This window comes from Tachypleus tridentatus, chromosome 9 (genome assembly GCF_004210375.1).
Source record: "Tachypleus tridentatus isolate NWPU-2018 chromosome 9, ASM421037v1, whole genome shotgun sequence".
In the NCBI taxonomy this organism is placed as follows: domain Eukaryota; kingdom Metazoa; phylum Arthropoda; class Merostomata; order Xiphosura; family Limulidae; genus Tachypleus; species Tachypleus tridentatus.
Window position 1 is genome coordinate 158,168,957 of NC_134833.1, and position 20,692 is coordinate 158,189,648.

Consider the following 20,692-nt stretch of genomic DNA (forward strand, 5'->3'; position numbering starts at 1 on the left):
GTTTACCCTTTATAAACAGTATACCAGATTTATTGGTAGTTTTTGATTACTTATATATTTTTTTAACTTGTGTTTTCTCCTGAGCTTTAAATGTTTTTTCTAGTATTTTGAATATGACCTTCTATTGCGCCTTATAACATACAGATCTTAGTTCTATAAAAACCACACAAGTGCTTCAGTTCTCTAAGTGAATGCTCTCAATTCCAGGCAACAGTTAAAAAAGGCCTGGAATTGTTTGTCTTAGTCCCTTAAATGAACAATGTTATTTCTAAGTAACGCATCTATTTATAACTGACCAAAATATATTTCACTTTTTTCTGGGTAATATAGACCTATTTAACTTTTCCTTTCTATTTTAAAACTGGAAACAACAGATGGCGAAGTTCGATACATTTGTCTGTATGTTTAACTTAAGTCATAATGTTAAAGTCTCTCTACAGAAATATGCTTTAAAAACTATCACCTTAGCTACAAAAACTTGCACTTAGTATTCGTGTCTGTTTAATATTACTGTCTCTTAAACAGGCTTGTGTCTTTTATCTAACTTAGCATCATTAGGGGTCAAGAAGGAATGTATACACTTTAGGGAAGATGATTTATTATTAGTTTTGGTTTTTATAAGACTTCGGGAAGTAAATGCATAGACAAGAGTCTGCGAGTTTTTTGAGCCTGTAACTGATTCTCTTATGAAATTTGAGATACGAGAAAATCGATTCTGATAAAAATCAAAATGCTTTGCACTAATTTTAATAGGGCAGGTGCACATTTGTTTCTTCATTTTTTTTCTTCGTTGAAAATCCCAAATTTACGAGATTACTTTCGGGAGCAGTGCACCGTTAGTTTATATATATATAAGACCATATCACTGAATTAAAGGAATGTGTCAGAATTAGGCCTATCCTTGTAGAAAGTGTTACATGAGTGGAATAAACTATTATATCAACAAGGTTCGTCAGTTGACAGAATTTTTTAAAAGTTAAAAATAGAGTTAAAAGGTTCCATAAATGGGTTTTCTACAATAAAAAATATTTATGATTTTAATTGCGTGATCAACATAATTGGAATCGAGAAAGAGATATTTAGTTCAAAAAAATGTTGTTGTTTTGAGCAGCCTAAAAGTGAATGGTAGCGAAGTTTCTATAGTGACGTCGGCAGGACCTATTTTGTATGAAGATCGGCACAACCATAATGGTCTAATATAAGATCTATGTGGGCACAGCTTACCTTTATTATTATTTTTTTTATGGTCTTTGAACGGTAAGTAGGGCAGGATCTCCGGGTTGAGATTGCTCTTGAAGCCAGTCTCTTCACCCGTGACGTAACAATGGCGATGAGGCTTCAGGACCGTTGTGAACATTTCATATCGTAGCGGTTTATTTCGTTGGACTGTGAAATTATTACATGCTCCAAACAAAATTCAACCGTTTCCGGCTTCTTTATCTTTCAGCCGGATTATATAACAGCTTTATACTCGTTTTGAGGCTTTTGTGTAACGTTTGTTAACCTTTTTAGCTTTAAATGGGCGTGTGAAGTTTTACTAAAGGGTTAATAAAAAATGTAATTTATGCTTTAAGTAAGGTAGGCTAATGTGAAGTTAAGACTTACCGTGTACTCACGGTTTAGTGTATAAATTATTTCTGTTTAATTTTGTAAATTTGTCGAAATCAACACAATGAAAGTAAAACTATTCACAGGTTTAGTTTTTAGTGGATGTGTATTACTAAGAACAGTCAAAACAATACTGACGATGGACTGGCGAAAATATTGACCAGTTTCGTTACATCTCTTTTTTTTTTTTTTTTCAAGCACTTACAGAATAAAAGATATCTTCGTACAATAATTATAACATTTACTGGATGTGTAAATCTAGATATTAATCCTTAGTTCTTACGAGGCGAACAAAGAACAATGAACGATATAAGAACGTAAGCAATTCCACCCCATACGTATGTAAAGTTTAGATTTATCCCCCTTTCACCCAAAAAAGTCTAAATGCTAATATTGAATAATCGCTTGTATAACAACAAATCAAAGGCTGTATTAATATTGCCTTTAAAAAAGAAGTTAGGTTATAAGTTAGAATGAAAAATGAAGCTCGTATCGAAATTTAGCTTAAAAGGGAGGAAATTCAAACCACGTTGCTCAGGTAATAATACCTGACACGAATTTCGTCAACGACTTATAATCAGATTGAATTTCGTAGCGAGTTTAGGGTCGTCGTTGCTGTATATTTTTTTTTTTTTATTCAACACTCCAGTAGGTGGGGTATAGTACACACGTCGCCTTCAACTTGTCAGCAGATACACTTTCAATACTTTCTGCGAAGTATGACATGATGAAAACCGGAAATTTATCGTGAAAACTGATGCTAGAAACTTTGAATCGAAGCTTCTAGGATGTGTTGTATTTCATACATATTGAAACATTAAAAACAATCTAGAACAAGCTACTGGAGAAACCTGATTTGTAACCTAATAAGCTTATTGCTTACTTGGTGTTAAGTTTAATGAATTGTTGTGGACATATTAGGTAACTAGTCTAACACAACAGTATAGACATCAGTTATATTTTAAATAATATGTACAGGATTAGAACCAATTAATACAGAGTATATACAGAGCATAATTTTAATACCGCGTCGCTGTTTAATTTAATATAAATAGCTTTCTATACCGTGACATGTAATAGCTGTTCTAATTAATGAATATGTAGAAATTTAATGAATTTCTCTATCAGCTAATTTTATACTCTCAGACTTGTTTGCTGTTGAAAATCTTTAGTAATGCACGTTACGGTTTAACTTCGACACCAAATCCGGTTCATAAACCTGTTATCGTTAAGAAATCGAATGGTCACAGCTTGTCATCGTTCGTATCTGGGTCGCTGTAGTCTTGACGGTGAGGACAGAGGTCAAATATAAGTTCAATTATGCTCAAAACGCGGGCTGTTCAGTACAATGAGGGATTGCTAGTTGATGACGTTGCTGTTTAACAATTCGACTAGTATACATGAGGGAGAGGTGCCCTATTTCATTGTAGAAGTTCCGTTTTTGAAATACATTAAGTGGAATTTCCCAAGTTTCACTTTCAAGAGTTAAGAACGATACAGAAGCAACTGTTTATTGTCTTTACTTTCCTACAAGGAAATATTTGGTAGTCACGGAGATTTTAACAGTGAGTGATCTAAACGAATTATATAAGTTTCCTTCAGTTTTTCATTTTGAGAGTTTTAGACACGTGAACGATGTTAGTTTGAAAATTTAATCGACCTTATTAGATCCGATGTTTGTTTTTTTTTGTTCAGAACCATTTGTGTTTAAATATTCGCGTAATTTGACTTTTGTGAAGTTTTACGCTTTATTCCTAGAATAGTCTATGTAAAACTAAACATTCTTTATAGCAACTAAATTCTGATTTTTTTTGACTTAAAGTTTATAAAGACATTGCACCTAAATGTGCATATTCTACTTATGTCAAAGCAATAATATAGAATAACGATATATAAAATTATGATTTCAGTATATTATAACGTAATCTACAAATTAAAAGATACTTCAATATACTGTAATTGAAAATTTGTTTATTTTTAGGGATCAGTCGGAGATTTGTCAATGTTAACCAGAAGAATTGTGTAAGACTGAAAACTGTTAACTTTTATTTATTGTATGGTGTGGTGAAAGTCTAAGTACCCTGGTTTGAGAGTGGTGTTCTTTTACACACTGAAACAATGAAGCTACTGGTTATCTTCTGCCTGTGTTTGTTTTACTCGTCAGTTCTGACAGAAAAAAACAGCGAAAGAACTAGAACAGGTAACCGTCAGTTTTATTATTTATTCAAAGTAATAGTATGATAACATCTATATATTCATTTTAAAGTGGTTGTTAAAATGTGATTTATTTATTAAATGATGGTGTGTTTGTTTGTTTTTTATTTTCGCGCAAAGCTCCACGAGGGATACCTGCGCTAGCCGTTTCTAATTTAGCAGTGTTAGACTAGAGGGAAAGCAGCTAGTCATCACCACCCACCGCCAACTCTTGGGCTACTCTTTCACCAACGAATAGTGAGATTGACTGTAACATTGTAACACCCCTATGGCTGAAAGGGCGAGCGTGTTTGGTGTGATGGGAATTCGAACTCTCGACCCTCAGGTTAACCACCTGGCCATGCCGGCCCGTTTCGTTCTGCTTAAAGAATAATAATATTAATGAAATATATTAAACTGGGTTTCACCAAGACGATAAATTTACAATATTCTGAGGAATTCTTTCTTGTTTTCACTTTGTAATAAGAAACTGGTTATGCACATTAGTTAAGCTGTAATACCAATTGGAGGACTGTGGCAAAGTTTCTTTTCCTACACTTCAAGCCTTTAATTTATAAGACCTTGAATAAGCCATTTGGAGGGAAGGGGATCTGAAAGTAGGTAAAAAAGTGGAAGATAAATTGTCATCAGGTCATAGCTTGGTAAAAAAGAGGAAAAGGAAGTCTTTAAAAGAGTAACATTGCTAAATTTATTTTATTTATATCTATTACAGTATGTGTAGTTCATCACTGGTGAAAATAGTTGTAGTGATATGTGTTTCTTCATTGGATTTTTTTGTCCACAGACAGAGACCTGCCAACTCTACCCATGGCAGGATCCATGGAGGTCGATAGATCTTTGTCCAATAAAGAAAAAAAAATGGTCGCAAACAAAGAGTCTTTCGGCCACATTCTTTTCCACATAAATAAAAATGATCACTGTGGTCCAGTGGAATTGTCAAGGTTTTCAATCAAATATATATGACATTAAGGATCTGATTGATTCTTACCATTCCGTGTGTCTCTCCTTACAGGAAACGTTTCTGAAACCTGCTGATACAGTCATCCTTGGGCAGTTTTCCTTATACAGAAACGACCAGTTGTGTGATGGACAAGTGCATGGTGGGGTTGCATTGCTGGTTGATCAGCACATCCCCACCCTGTCTTTGTCACTTGACACACTCTTGGAGGCTGTAGCCATTCGTGTTTCCTCGGCTCGTCCCATCACTATTTCTTCTCTCTACCTGACTCATGAAGAGATTTATAATCAGTCAGACGTAGATGCCATCCCCCATTGTACTATTGGAGGAATTTAGTGGACATAATCCCCTCTGGGGTGGTGCTAGTATTGATGGGAGGGGTCGTGCTATAGAGCATATGCTCTTGGACCACAACCTGTCTCTCTTCAATACTGGTTCTTATACTTATTTTCATGCACCTAGTCAGTTTAACTACTATAGATCTTTTTGTCTGCTCCCCTTCACTTTTCACTCACTTTTCTTGGAGAGTTGGCGGTAATCCACGGAGCAGTGATAATTTTCCTATCTTTTTGAGAGAGACCGGCCGTGATCGATGCCATCCGATCCGCGTGCCTCTGTGGACGTTGGATCAGGTTAACTGGCCTTCTTTCACTGCTCTCTCAGAACTTGGTCCTACCATCCTGTCTGTGAGTCATCGATAGATGACTTACTGGCAGCAGTAACTGACCTATTGTCCAGGCAGCTACTTAGTGTATTCCTAAAACCTCACACGTTTCCCACAGTGTCCTCGACCTTGGTGGAATTCTGCCTGCTCATAACAAGAAAAGCTTATAAACGGGCTTGGGATACCTTTCGTAAATATTCTGCAGGCCCGTTCACATGCTGGGCAAGTCAGACGTTAAAGTCAGAAGGAATCTTGGATTAAATACACCTCCAGCATTTCTTCTACCACTAGTTCCAAAGTCATATGGGACAAAATTCGAAAGGTAAGAGGCCAATATCCTTCTGCCTCCTTTCAATCTTATTCTCTGATGGCCAGGAAGTTGCTGATACCCAGAGTATCGCCAGTACTCTCGGCGAAAGCTCTTCTCATGCTTCTAGTACTTCTGCTTTATCTCCCATCTTCTTAGCCATCAAAACACGGGCAGAACAATCACCTCTAACTTTTTGGGTTGATCGTCGCTATGACTATAATCGCCCCCTTACACTAGTGGAACTTAAACTTATTCTTCATCAGTCTGTCAGTACATCAGTTGGACCTGATGATATTCATTACGAGATGTTGCGCCATCCCTCTCCTGCCTCTCTTGCTATTTTCCTTGTTGTTTTTAACTGGATCTGGCCGGATAATTTCTTTCCCGATGCTTGGCGCCATGCTGTTTTACTCCCTTTCCCTAAACCTGGGAAGGATCCCAAGATTCCTTTGAACTACCATCCAGTTGCTTTGAAGAGCTGCCTCTGTAAGATCTTAGAGAGGATGGTTAATGCTCGTCTTGTTTGGTTCCTCGAATCAAACAACCTCCTTTCACCTACTCAGTGTGGTTTCCTCAGACAGCACTCCACCATGGACCACCTGATTTGTCTTGAAACATCAATTAGGGAAGCCTTTCTCAAGTGACAACATTTTGTTTCTGTATTTTTGACCTTGAAAAAGCTTATAATACAACATGGAGATATGTTATCTTGCGAGATCTCCAATCGTATTAGTTGCATGGCAATTGACCGATTTTTATTAAACATTTTTTAATGAATTGGTGATTCCAGGGCCTTGTGGATTCGACACGTTCCCATTCTTTCCCACAGAAACTTGGAGTCTCTCAGGTCTGTGTTTTGAGTGTCACACTTTTCATTATAAAAATTAATGGCATCATGGACAGCTACCCCATACAGTTGCAAACGGTCTCTTTGTCGACGACTTTTGCATCTCGTGTCTGCCGTCAAATGTGAGGTACATTGCACGGCAGCTACAGACTGCCCTCAATCATTTACTGAAGTGGACCACAGCAAACGGTTTTAATCTTTTCTCTCCAAAACTGTTTGCATGCACCTTGCCGTCAATAGAGTATTCACCCTGATCCTGAATTTCGTATTGGTGAAGTTGCGCTTCCCGTGGTCCCTGAGGCAAAGTTCTTTAGGCTTATCTCTGACCTTTAGCTGAATTTTATTCCACACATGGAGCAGCTATGTGTCAAGTGTACAAAGGCACCGAACATCCTCCATGCCCTCTCTTCCACCTCTTAGAGTGTTCTTATTCGATCAAAACCAGACAATGGATCTCTGGTCTATGATCCTGCCAGGATTTCAGCCTTGAAAATGTTGGACCCTGTTCATCATTAGGGGCCTTCTGCACTTCTCCAATGCAGAGTTTGTGCATGGAGTTCCATGAACCCCCTCTACATTGTTTGCAACTGTCTTTAATGTATGCTTCAAAACTTCGATCTTTACCACAGCATCCCACATGGGGTTGTGTTTTCCTTCCTCATTGGGTCACACTTTTTCATAATAGATGGTATGTCATTGTTTCTTTTAGCCTTCGTATCCAGGTGCAGTTGGATGAATTGGATCTATCTTTGGATGACATAGTGGTATCCACAAATCAGCCCATCCCACCATAGCTAAGTACTATCCCCAACTGTGACCTTTCTTTGAGTCATCTGAACAAGACAGATACTCCTGATTGGAAGTATCGCCTTCTGTTTGCCGAACATTTTTCGAACCATCCTTCCATTCCCATTTATACAGATGGTTCAAAATCAAGTGTCTCTGTGGGATCTGCCATGGTTTGCTGTGATTCGATTGTTGCACACATAATACCCTCTACACTTTCTGTGTTCACTGCTGAACTGTACGCCATTTCTCCTCTACTGGATCACATAGAAGCTATGTACTACACGAACTGTACTATTTATACCAATTCACTTAGCTCTCTGTCAGCTCTGGAATCGCTTCACGTGAGTTTTGACCTTGTTCTCGTCGATATTCAAAACCGACTGGCCCAATTCTCTCTATCATCTACTTCTGCTCAGTTTTTCTGGATATCAGTGAATGTTGGTATTCGTGAGAGTGAGCTCGCTGACATCACAGCTGGTAATAGCTCTGGTGCTATTACCGTTATGCCTGTCCAGTATATGGACTACGGTCCTGTATTCAAGGCTCGGCTTCACGACAGTTGGCAGTCAACTTGGAGTGAACAACATGATAATAAGCTTTTCCAAATCAAACCTTCTATTGTTCTTTGTCCGTCTTGTTTCCGTAAGGATCGGAAGGAGGAAGTTGTCTTAAATAGATTATGCGTTGTTCACAGTTTTTAACTTTGTTTTCTTTTATCTGAGACCAGTGTGTGGTCTGTGTAACACTCAAGTCACAGTAGTCCACATTTTGCTGTTATGCCATTGTTACGATTCTGAACGATGACATCAGTTTAGACATCTTATGTCCACAGGTTTACCCCTGATAATGGACAGAGTCATTGCCATTGGCCTTTTAACGCTATTCAAGTTTTTAATTCAAAAATTTTGTTTTGTTTTTAACATCATTCCTTTTTACAAGTTTTAATAATTTAAATTTATTTTTTTTTTTGACCGGTTGTTTGGTGCAGATAGCCTGGTTGCTTTGTGCCAATAAACACTAAAGAACCAACCAAACAATCTTAGGTGCTTTACATGTTGCATACATGTGAGTGTGTGTTTATATATGTTATTTTAACTCAAAAACAAGTCGAAACAAAAACAATCGAAACTAGTATAGTTCCCAACCACCACCCATTCATCAAGTCTACTCTGAGTATCGTGCTCTAAACAAGGATTTATATGCGGGAAGGTGTACATCCGCATAAAGTAACGTTGCGCTGTTAATTAGTGCCTTTCTACCATATTGGGGGCTTGAATACTAACATGAAGATGTAAGTTCTTATCTTTCTTACCCCAAATTGTACTACCTTATTTCTTTATTTTTATGCCAACAGACTTGCAACGCTAAAATCAGGGGTTTGATTCCCCTCGGTGGGCTCAGCAGATAGCCCGATGTGGCTTTGCTACAAGATGAACACCCACACACACTCTTTATTTTTTATTTCAGATAATTCTTTACTTGGGAGAGCAGTCACCTTCTCACAACCGCCTGCAGTGAAGATGTGGGATGTTGTGGGCTTGAGCACCCACATCTCGCTCTCCTAATATCAGTTTCTTATTCTATATCTATTACCATTCTATAGTTCATATGTGAGACTGGCAAATGGAGGTTAAGACTGATAGATGGTGTATCCCCACCGCTATGTGGACCCTCTTTCTTCAGTCACCTCCAAAACCTAGGGTACATTTTATAATCCCACATTCTAGCTTGTACCCTGGGGTCTTTTCAGTTGAAGCAGTGATTTTGTTTAGGCTTTTTTGAGTTAAAATAACATATATAATTAGTCAGAGGTTTGGATTTACTGTTTTCAGCGCAGCCCTTCCTTATGATTTTACTATTTAACTTCATTTAATTTGTAATTATTTTCAAAGTGTGTGTGTGTCTATATGTATACATATCTAATTTTTCAAACATTTGTTTCAATTTTCGCCAAAAATTCTCAAGTAAATCCGAATTAATTGTATTATATCTATATTAAAAATATTCAAGTTATTTCAGTCTATTTCATTGACAACTATGTTTGATATGTACATTTTTATGTGACATATAATAAAATTATATTGGCTAAAATTCAATGCATTCATACGACAGGTGAGATGTGTGTATATTTTGTGAACAATTTTTGCACTAACGTTTAAGTTTTAATCAGGTTGAGATCATCTTAGCTTGACAAATTTATTGAAGTTAAACAAAATTATCCAGACGTCTAGCTTAGGTGGAAAACGACTGTAAGTTGTGAGGTGGGATTACCTTGCTGTTACATCGACTAGAGGGCTTTGGAAGTTCGACACATAATGATTGCGGCCTCTTGTGCAGGTCGAAAATTACGAGACTTTCAGTCTAGTTTCATTTATAGCTGTATTGGTAACCACAATATATGTTGTCTACAAAATATAAATCAAAATGGCAAATTTGGACCTTCTTAGTCTTGTAGCAATTATACGTCAAATTAATGGTGAACGTAATTAATTATACTTTGACTTAACATTTACTGCATATTATGGTTTACTTATATTTATGAACAATATTATATATGTTCGTTATTTTATTTGTTTAGTTTTGAAGTCGAATTTCGCCATTTTTTGTTTGATAACTGAAATTGTTTATCACTGGTATTTTGTTCTGTTTATAATTATGCCCTCTAATGGCAGTCGTTTCAATGGAATAAAACCAGTTATCAATTTTCTCTTTTGGTTAAATATTTGCATTTAACGGTTAATCATATTACTTCTGACATAATTTCTATGAATTATTAACTTGTTACTTACAATTTCTTTTATGAAAATCTATTTAAAATGCGTTATCTTTTGGCGTGCCACTCAGTAGATAGGTGAACCAGTTAACAGAACTGGTTTAATTTTCTTTGGGCAGCAGTTTTAAATTTCCTTATCCAAATATTATACATCACCCCAATAACTGGGGGGTTATTCGTTATGCTTCAGTGTTTTCTATTACATTTTTCTAAAAACAATTCACAAGTTTTTTAGTGGTTTTGACATGTAGTAAATAGTTTATCTAATTTTGTTTCTCGTAAAATTTCATAATAATTCTGATAAATCTGCAGAATGCTTTGCAGGATACAATTTTAAAAATGCATTACCTGAAATACTAAGTGCCAGGAATGGGCGGGCGCCACCATCCGGCTTTGTTCAGATAGTTCTATGATATCGTTAGTTTCACTAGTATTGTATTTAAAATAAATGCAGGAAATTCATAGGAAAGCGCGGTTCGTAATTCGAGAAATGAACTAGATACTCATTGCATTGTAGTAGTTTGTCCACATACAGTACAGATGTCATCAGCATGAGTGTTAATCACCCACTGCTCTTCACTCTTATTTATATGAAGGTCTTATCTCTCGTGTTATACATGCTCTGTTGCCACAAATTTGTTCTTTACACTTGGGAAGTATGTTTGTGTTATAAGAATGACAATCAAATCCTAAGGCCCCACTCCCAGTGGTTCAGTGGATAGTTTAAAGTTCGGGTTTTGTGTAACTGTATTTGGCAACAACAAATTCTAGTCTTTTTAACAACAATAGATCCTAAGAGTTAGCGATTTGGAGTATTAATCAGTTATCTTCGGGGATAACTTACAACCTTTCTAAAAGTTTATACGTACTTTATAATCGAACAAAGTTGACCGCTGTTAGTTTTCACATTTATATCTTCAGAGTTGTTATAAAAAGCACGTTTTTCAAGTGCCAAATGCTTATATAACAAATCGTTATCATGGACGAGTCAGTATCAAGTTTCCTTTAGTTTAACTGACAGATGTTCCATTCATCTGAGTTTGAAGTAAGAGCATCTTTAATTTGATGTAAGAATATATAGAATGTCTATATCATACTAAACTAGAAAGTGTACTTAACTAAATTATTCTACACTTTCATACCTACAGTGTAACTTGTGTGTCTGTTTATACCTGTGGTGTAACGTGTGTGTATGTTTGTACATAGGATTCCTCGGGTAAGAATTCGCGCTAGGAAAACGACAAGTTCGTGTTATTGCAAAACTATATTACCACAATACTGTACAGGGTTGTGAATATAGCTCTTGAATGTTTCCTTACTTGTTATGGTATACAGTAGAATGTTCACAACCGTAACATATTTGTAATGCATGGTAATTAGTTGAGTCACGACGGCTCTCTCGACCTATATAACAAATTCCTTGTTTATCATCGAGAATTTTGATGTTCCCGGATGATTAGTTAGTTACATTTTTATCCGTTAGAGTTACTGATTGGTAACTTGTTTACAAAATTATTTATTGACACAACTGATTTAAAAAAAAACACATCCAAAAAGATCGTTTGATCTTTGGGCATGATTATTAAATTAGTTACCTATGCCCCAGAGGTGAATAGATATTTTAGTCTGTATTAATTTAAAACAAAATTTATATTTGTTTACAAATACATGATTTAATTTAGACGTAATAACGAAAAGAACATAATCGACTGGAATCGATATTCCTGATTGTGACCCGTTATTTTATATCTCATCTCTTCCTGTATTATGTTGCTTCCTGCTCTTGAAGTTATTGAACCCGAAATGTTACGACACACCTTTATCCACCCTCATGACTAGTTGACATGTAATATTGAGGACATGGTGGTTGTTGAATATTGTCCTTTAATCGCGAAAAAAGAAGAGAACAAGTTTTGAGGCTCCTTTATAAACATCAGTTTTTTTTAATGCAGATATTTTTGAAACTTACCGATTCATAACTTGAAAGTTAAAGTAGCCCACGCTATTACTACAATGTTTCAGGGGTTCGACTCCCCTCGGTGGGCTGAGCAGATAGCCTTTGTGGCTTTGCTAAAAGAAACACACACACAAACACACACTACAATGTTTGTTAAGTTATAAACGTTTGTATCTTGTGCTTTGTATATAGCAGTGTTTGCGTTGTGTGTTTAACAGAATATTAAAGCTTAGTTGTTTATTAGCTGTGTAAAGCCTTGCTCTCCAACTTTATACTTATTTTTTGTGATAATAATTTGTTAACTCCGCATGAGCGCGTGTATGTGTGCGCATATATATTCTGCACTCGTATGTGTATATATATATATATATATATATATTATATGTATGTATGTTTTTTTGTTTTTGAAATTCGCACAAAGCTACTCGAGGGCTATCTGTGCTAGCCATCCCTAATTTAGCAGTGTAAGACTAGAGGGAAGGCAGCTAGTCATTACCACCCACTGCCAACTCTTGGGCTACTCTTTTACCAACGAATAGTGGGATTGACTGTACATTATAACGCCCCCACGGCTGGGAGGGCGAGCATGTTTGGCGCGACGCGGGCGCGAACCCGCAGATTACGAGTCGCACGCCTTACGCGCTTGGCCATGCCAGGCCATATGTATGTATGTATGTACAAACGTAACAAGTGTAGATTTAAAATACAAGAAATAATAACTTTCCAGCAGAATAAATTACATATTTAGAGCGAAACTATAAATAAACTTGGCCATCAGTATAGCAAATTAGAAATGAAATAAAACCCCTCTAACCCCAACAGTTTCTTAAGGTGGACGTTTCTTCTCAGGGAACCCTCATTTTGCCCATGAAGAAGAGAGGTACTCGTTTCGAAAACTCTTTGGTGGTTTTTATTTCATTTCTGTCAAAACTTCTTGAATCTACGTGTTTTTATAACATCATGAGTATTGCTAATTGAATGTAATTTTATCGCCTTTTGGTTAATTTAAACTCAAAATGCGTTGTTTTATTAGTGGTAAACAGATGGTAACACCACAGTTGTGTAGTTTTCATAATGAAACTTGTAAGATTGTTAAATACAATTTATTAAAATTATATTGTGATTTTATAAAATCAAGGATTTAATGATTTATTATGAAATCATTTGATGTGATGGTTTAACCAGAATATCTTTCTTACTCATTGATAAATCATAATTCATTCACCTTATATGTTTGTTCAGAGCTTAGCACAAAACAACAAAATAGACTATCTCTGCTTTGTCCACTATGGGTATCGAAACCCAGATTCTAGAATTCTAAGTCCATAGACATATTACTGTGTCACTGGGGGAGATTATTTTGAAAATAACCACATTTTTACTAACTAGTAAACCTTAGTTTGTCCACCTTATTCTGAAACTGTTAGATATTGCTAAACTGTAGTTTTAACCTTATTCTGAAACTAACCAACCATTCTTACTCAGTGCTAAGATATAGTTTAATCATCATCTTATAACAAAACTAACCATCCATTCTTACTCATTGCTAAACTATAGTTTATTCACCTTGTTTTGAAACTAACCACCTATTATTACTCATTACAGAACTATAATTTATCCATATTACTTTGAAACTAACCATCTATTATTACTCCATGCTAAGCTATGGTGTAATCACCTTACTTTGGAACTAATCTGTTACTACTTATTACTAAAGTATAATTTATTCTTTTTATTTTGAAACTAACCACTTATTATTACTCATTACTGAACCATAGTTTAATCACCTTACCTTGAATCTAACCACCTTTTGTTAATCATTACTAAACCATAGTTTAATCACCTTACCTTGAAACTAACCACCTTTTGTTACTCATTACTAAACTATAGCTGATCACGTTATTTTGAAACTGATAATATTCTTTTGTCTGTAATTAAACCAGGTGTTTGTCCACCATCTTCTGAAAGGGAATGTTTTGATCAAAAAACAGACTGTGAGGTTGATGAGGACTGTGGAGGACAAACAAAATGTTGCAGTAATGGTTGTGTCAATAAATGTGTAACTCCTCATTACACAGGTACGTTTTATATTTCATTGTAAAAGTTTAAGAATATACTTCTCTTCTTATGTAATTGCACAAATGTTAATGTGGAAATTTATCAGAACAATCAATTGGTTTTACGGAAAAAACTGTTAGAGATCTAAAAACAGTTACCTGAAAAACCATTAAAATGTACAGTCTCAAGAATGCTGCAGGAGTGTGGCCCCTGGGGAAATAGTAGCACCATTACTGCACTAAAAAAAAAAAAAAAAAAAATATATATATATATATATATCAAAGAGATAACTCTTTTATAAAGGAACATGTTTCTTGATCATTGGCTCAAGGGCTTATGTTAGACAAGTATAAATCCAAACTCTTTGAATCAGATCAGCAGTATCTGTGGATGGTGCTGGCCATCTTCACAAATTGTGTGGAATCACAAGTACCGCAGAGTATTAGTCTGTCATTAATATTAACTTTTGGTGGGAACATGCTATGTTCTATGTCCTCTAAGAAGCTGATTAGGCAGAATTTAATGTTTCTGGAAGTAAATGATCCAAAACACATTTCTAAGATGTATTGAACTTGTTTGGCAAGCTCTGGATATCTTCAGTGACTGGAATGGCCATCAGAACTATAGATCCTAACCTATAAAACAAATATGAGATTTTCTGGGCACTATGCTTAACAAAAGTACCAAGTACAACAAAGACAGCTTTGAGAACAATGAAACCAAATTACTCCACAGACTTTGGGGCACTATGTAGATACAATGCTGCAAAAATGCCAAGATATCACTAGTGACAAAGACGACTACATTAAATATTAGCACTAAGAAATGTAGACATTTCTTGTACTAATTTTGTAACAATTTTCTGTGAGATCCGTTTAGAATAATTACAGGTTAATTTCTGTAGAAAATTGGTGACTATTCTGTGTGTAAAGCTGATAAAATGGTATTTGTTGAAGTATTCTGGTGAAGTTGTACACATCTTTTAACATGCACGTGTATGAATATTTAATGAAATTGTATAAGTAAAATATACTCATTGTGACGTTTGTCAAAGAGATTTCTAACTATCAAATGTTTTGTAAGTTAACCTGTTTTATATTATCTTTAAAATAAAACCACCAAACTTTCTAGAGAGAGCTTTGGAAAATAGAACTATCAGAAATTGTACTAAAAGGAAATCATACACTAATACAAGAAGTCATATTTTACTTCTTGAATGATTAATATGATAACATACATCATGTTCTTCTATATAGGTTGTCAGCAATTAAGCTTGGTATTGGAAAGACAAGCTAGAAGCTTGGGACCTGAAGGAAAAGGCACTTTTATTCCCAGGTGTGACAAAAGTGGGAAGTTTGAGCCAGTTCAGTGTAATGACATTTCTGAAATGTGCTGGTGTGTTAACCAGCAAGGGTTTGAAATTGCAGGAACCCGTGCTCGATCGTTGAATATAGTAAACTGTAGTGGTAAGTGTCTGTCAGGAAAAACATAACTATGTGTGTATATATATTACAAAGATAAATAAATATGCTTGATGTATAAAATAATTATTCAGTTAAGTCACTCAACTGATATTTTGATTTCAAAAGTTTGTATGGGAGAGAAACTTAAATAATTAACTCTAGTTATAATATATAATTGTAAAATTTGTTATTCAAAATTATTAATTTATGAATCTTAAAAGTCTAAATTAGACATTATCACCAAGTAATTCTTCTCCATGTAGTTAGAATGGTGTTTTAACAGATGTATGTATACTCAAGTTTATGTGTGTGTGTGTGTGTGTGTGTGTACATGAGTATTTATAATGTTATGAACTTGTTTTAAATGGTGGTTATGGTTTTAAAGGTTATGGATTCTTAATTTACATGGTTAAGATTCTTTTCACAGTTATAGACAGGATAGCAATTATTTCTAAGTTAAGCTTGGTGTATTTTTGACGTAAGTAATCCATTTTAGAAAATTATTAAATTATTGCTAAGTTTTAAGAGTTGCAGAACAAATTTAATACTATGATGCTATTTTTCTTTGTCAAAAATTAAAGACAACGACTTTAGAATTACAGAATCAAAAGAAATTTCATGTCTGTTAAACACCTTCTCCTGTTTTATTTTTTAGCACCAGACAAGTGTGCTGGCCACACCTGTCGAATGTTGTGTCCATATGGTTTTGAGCTTGATGATTATGGTTGTCCAATATGTGAGTGTCGAGACCCTTGTAAGGTACGGAACTCTTATTTTTAAATTTGTACATGAATAATACATAATGTATTTGAATGGTCGTGAAATGAAAGCTGACATAGGCCTGGTTCTAAAAACAAACTTTTCGGTCATTGTGGGCATATTCATATTTTACTGGGAAGCTGTTTTGTTGAAATTGAATTCTTCTGATTAAACATTTTTTAAATGTTGTATATTTGAAAAGGAACCTGTGTGTTTACTGCCATCACTCAATCTACTTGTCAAGTGGACCTGCACTTCATTATTTAGAACTTATCTATTGTATTCTGTTTATTTGTTTAAAGTTGTTTACATTTTTATAAATATGATTTAAAAAAAACAAACTGTGAAATACAGATAATATTGCAACAATGTTATCTTGTATTCTATTGCTTTGTTTGAGGCCAGGATTATGTCTAACAGTTAACATCAGTGACTGAGCTATACCATAGATCTTTGTATTGAATTGATGAAGTAATGTGTACTTTACACTACTGTCAGTGGTAAACTGAAGCAAGTAGTTTGTTGAGGTTGGTAAAAAAAACTGATAGATTCTGTTTAAATGAATATTTCTGTGATTCAGTCAGTATTGATAGCAATAGTAGATATTAATGGGAGAACTCAAAGCTAGCTACTAAGGAAGTGTTTAACATTTTAGTTTTCTGAGAATTTAATAAATCATTGTCATAGTTATTTGTAGGTGTTGAAGAAGCCATTATAGATTGGAATTAAATTAAATGAAACTTGTTTTGATTAATGGTTATGATGGTGTAAATGAAGTATAGGCAGTTAAAAGTCCTTGTTTATTTAGTATTGCTTGAATGAAGTGTAGGCAATCAGAGTAAAAGTCCTTGTTTGTTTAGTATTGCTTAAATAAAGTGTAGGCAATCAGAGTAAAAGTCCTTGTTTATTTGGTATTGCTTGAATGAAGTGTAGGCAGAGTAAAAGTCCTTGTTTGTTTAGTATTGCTTGAATGAAGTGTAGACAATCGGAGTAAAAGCCCTTATTTTTAGTACAGAGTTTTTGTGTTTTTATAATATGATTTTAAAGAAATTAATAAAATTCCTAAAGAAAATTATTCTGATTTTGGTGTAGTTTTTGTTTTATTCCAAATAAGCCTGTAATATTGTGAATGAACGTTACAGGGGGTTAAATGTCCTGCAAACCAGAAATGTGAAGTGGAAGAAGTTCCTTGTGTTGAGGAAGTCTGTCCTCCTCTACCGACTTGTAAGTTTGTGGACAGCAGTTGATACTGTTGCAAATTGCATCTCTATTTGTTTCACTCACAGAAATGTAAATTTAAGTTTATTTCTCTCTACCCTAGTGGTCTTCACAGTTTTTGAGTATTTTCTTTGCTTCTATCATATTTATATTTGTAAAGCCAGAATCTAGTACATATTAATACTATCCTTACTGTTTGATTAGACTGTACACTCTACTGTAATGTACTTTGGACTGTGTACCATACTCATTTAAATTGTTTCTGCTTTGAGTATTGCCTTTGTTGTATGATTTAATTATTATATAAAAAAAAGATTTTACTTTGTACAGATTAAAAATATTACTTCGACATAGAAGCACATTCAAAATAGGAAGAACTGATAATAACTTTGGATTTATGAGCTGTAACAACTTCATTTAAAATTACAAAGGTAATGGTCAACATTCAAATTTATTCTACTGTAGGTTTTTTTGTCAGTTTGCTACAGTGTAATTTAAAACCATGATTATAATGCTATTAAACAGGTAAACAACCTAGAACATTGGACAGTTTTTGTCCTGTCGGAGAACCAATCACATCTCCGGACAGTGGTCATCCTATTCTTTGTGGCATGGAACCAAACAAGCCTCAGTGTCCACATAGCTATCTGTGTAATGTTTTACCAGGAAATGATTATGGAGTGTGCTGCCCCCTAGTTGGTGAGTTAGAAATAGAAATATAATAGAAATATAGCTGTGTAATACTAAACTTGAAGATCCTCAGAATACCAATAATAACCATCAGAAAATTAAAACGTTCATAAGAAAGGTTGTTTTTATTTTTTTGCATGTTCAAATATCTTCTAGTAAATCCATGAAATGTATTTTTTGAAATGGTTTTCTTTGGATTCTTCCAATATGTTGTATAATATTTATCAATGAGATTTAATCATTTATTGTGGTTTAGATAAACAAGGCACATGTCCTTCAGAAGTGGATAACGAAGAGTGTGGTGGGTCCTGTCAGTCAGATATGGATTGTGTTGATGTAAAAAAATGTTGTTATTCAGATGTGTGTGGGCATACGTGTGTCAAGCCAGAAAATACGACGTGTAAGTGTACCACATCTATTGCTTGGTGGCTCATAATTTTTAGCTATGTTTCATAGAACATTCAGTAAAGACACCAGTGATGTAACGACACAATTGCTGTAATAATTCATACACATTTATCACCAATACATCAAAGTATCCACATAAAGAAAATTTAACTTCCATAAAAACATTTTAATGTTAAAAAGTATTAATGTTAATAAAGATATCTGAAGGAGAGGTTATCAGTGTTTTAAAAACAGAGGCTTTGTAATGTCCAACATTTTATTCTAATTATTCTTAAGTGTGTATGATGCACCTAAATGTCCATAATGTATTCAAATGACTGTAATATATTTCAGTGTGTTTGCAACAAAAGGCTGTAGTGGAATTACTAGCCAGCAACAATGCAAAATTCCAAGGTTATGTCCCCCAGTGTACCGAAACGGGAGAGTTTCTACCAAAACAGTGCACCACTAATGGCGCTCTTTGTTGGTGTGTGGATTCTACTGGTGTTCAAATACGTGGAACTATTGGACCCTCTAGTACTGTGGATTGTCTTCTTCAAATAAGGAGTGATCAAAGTAAGGAATATATTTCAGACACACACAAAATCTAAATATAAGAGTTGTTAGATTGGTTGCTTTAGTATACTCAGCACTTTGATATCCACTTAAACCTTTATTATACGAATTTTGGTTTGTGTATACTGAAACACATCTTGTAATTCCTCTCTAGATCCTGATGCCACAGTATGCAAAAATACCACATGTGATCTTCACTGTGAGTTTGGTTTTCAGTATGATGACTGGGGCTGTGTTAAGTGTGAATGTGATGACCCGTGTCAGGTGAGTTCTGATTGCAAAACCCGAGAAGGGGAAACAAATACCATAAGAACTATATAGCTTGCTTTTTTAATTGCAAAGTATGAAACAAATGTTTATTTTTTCTTTGATTTATTTGAGATACATATATTAGCTTTTGGTTTTAATTATATTTCCAGATATTCTAATGTAAATTAGTTTCATATAAAGTTTTTTTTCATTGGATGATTACATTTTGTCTCATTTATACAAACTTACTATTCTCAAAGTACTTTACCTTTACTTGTAGGATGTGGAATGTCCCCACGGGTCTGAGTGTATTGTTCTTAAGGAAGATCCATGTATGTCCATACATTGTCCTCCAGTTGCATCATGTAAGGAGTTTGTATTGGTTTACACAAGCATTTAACACACTTTGTTCTTTTAACTTCTAAACTATAAACAGAGAGATCATGAGTAGTGGTATAAATATTGTCTGTATATTGTTTAACAAGTTTAAAACTCCTCTTAATAATGCTTTGAACTCCAACATATTTGAACTTTCTTGAATTCATTTTTATAAAGGTTTTAAATGTACAGAAATTTTAACACATGAAGAACCTATGAAAAAGGAGAATACATAACTTATATCTGTGATAAAGAGTTTATTATTTTATAGGCCATCGGACACAGGGTGACATGTGTAGTAAAGGAAGACCTCTATTAGACACCCAAACCCAAGAATTAGTACACTGTGGAGAGAATTCCTGTCCCTTGAAAACATTTGTTTGTGAGAAAAACCCAGAAGATGACATGGGAGTATGCTGCCCAGCAAGTTTTGTGATAGGTAGTGTTTTACATTGTTTGTCACATAGGACCTTGTGTTGAGTCATGTGTTACATTGTTTGTCACATAGGACCTTGTGTTGAGTCATGTTTTACATTGTTTGTCACATAGGACCTTGTGTTGAGTAATATGTTACATTGTTTGTCACATAGGACCTTACGTTGAGTCATGCATTACATTGTTTGTCACATAGGGCCTTGTGTTGAGTAATACGTTACATTGTTTGTCACATAGGACCTTGTGTTGAGTAATGCATTACATTGTCATGTAAAACCTGGGTGTTGTCTAGTGTATTGCATTATTTGTCATAAAAGACTTTGGTGTTGAGTGGTGTGTGATATTATTCATAATGTAAG

The 20,692-nt window shown here is 34.7% G+C and overlaps 1 protein-coding gene across 1 annotated transcript in view; it reads left to right on the forward strand.

Moving 5' to 3' along the window:
• LOC143227539 (uncharacterized) overlaps positions 1–20,692 on the forward strand; it is a 67,010-nt gene that overhangs the window by 6,142 nt on the left and 40,176 nt on the right. Inside the window, exons 2-12 of the mRNA XM_076458976.1 lie at positions 3,590–3,808; positions 14,064–14,198; positions 15,435–15,644; positions 16,297–16,400; positions 17,543–17,624; positions 18,144–18,317; positions 18,565–18,708; positions 19,050–19,271; positions 19,426–19,535; positions 19,801–19,885; positions 20,170–20,337. Coding sequence (XP_076315091.1) covers positions 3,727–3,808; positions 14,064–14,198; positions 15,435–15,644; positions 16,297–16,400; positions 17,543–17,624; positions 18,144–18,317; positions 18,565–18,708; positions 19,050–19,271; positions 19,426–19,535; positions 19,801–19,885; positions 20,170–20,337 — 1,516 coding nt within the window. The 5' untranslated portion in view covers positions 3,590–3,726. The remainder of the gene's footprint in view (positions 1–3,589; positions 3,809–14,063; positions 14,199–15,434; positions 15,645–16,296; positions 16,401–17,542; positions 17,625–18,143; positions 18,318–18,564; positions 18,709–19,049; positions 19,272–19,425; positions 19,536–19,800; positions 19,886–20,169; positions 20,338–20,692) is intronic.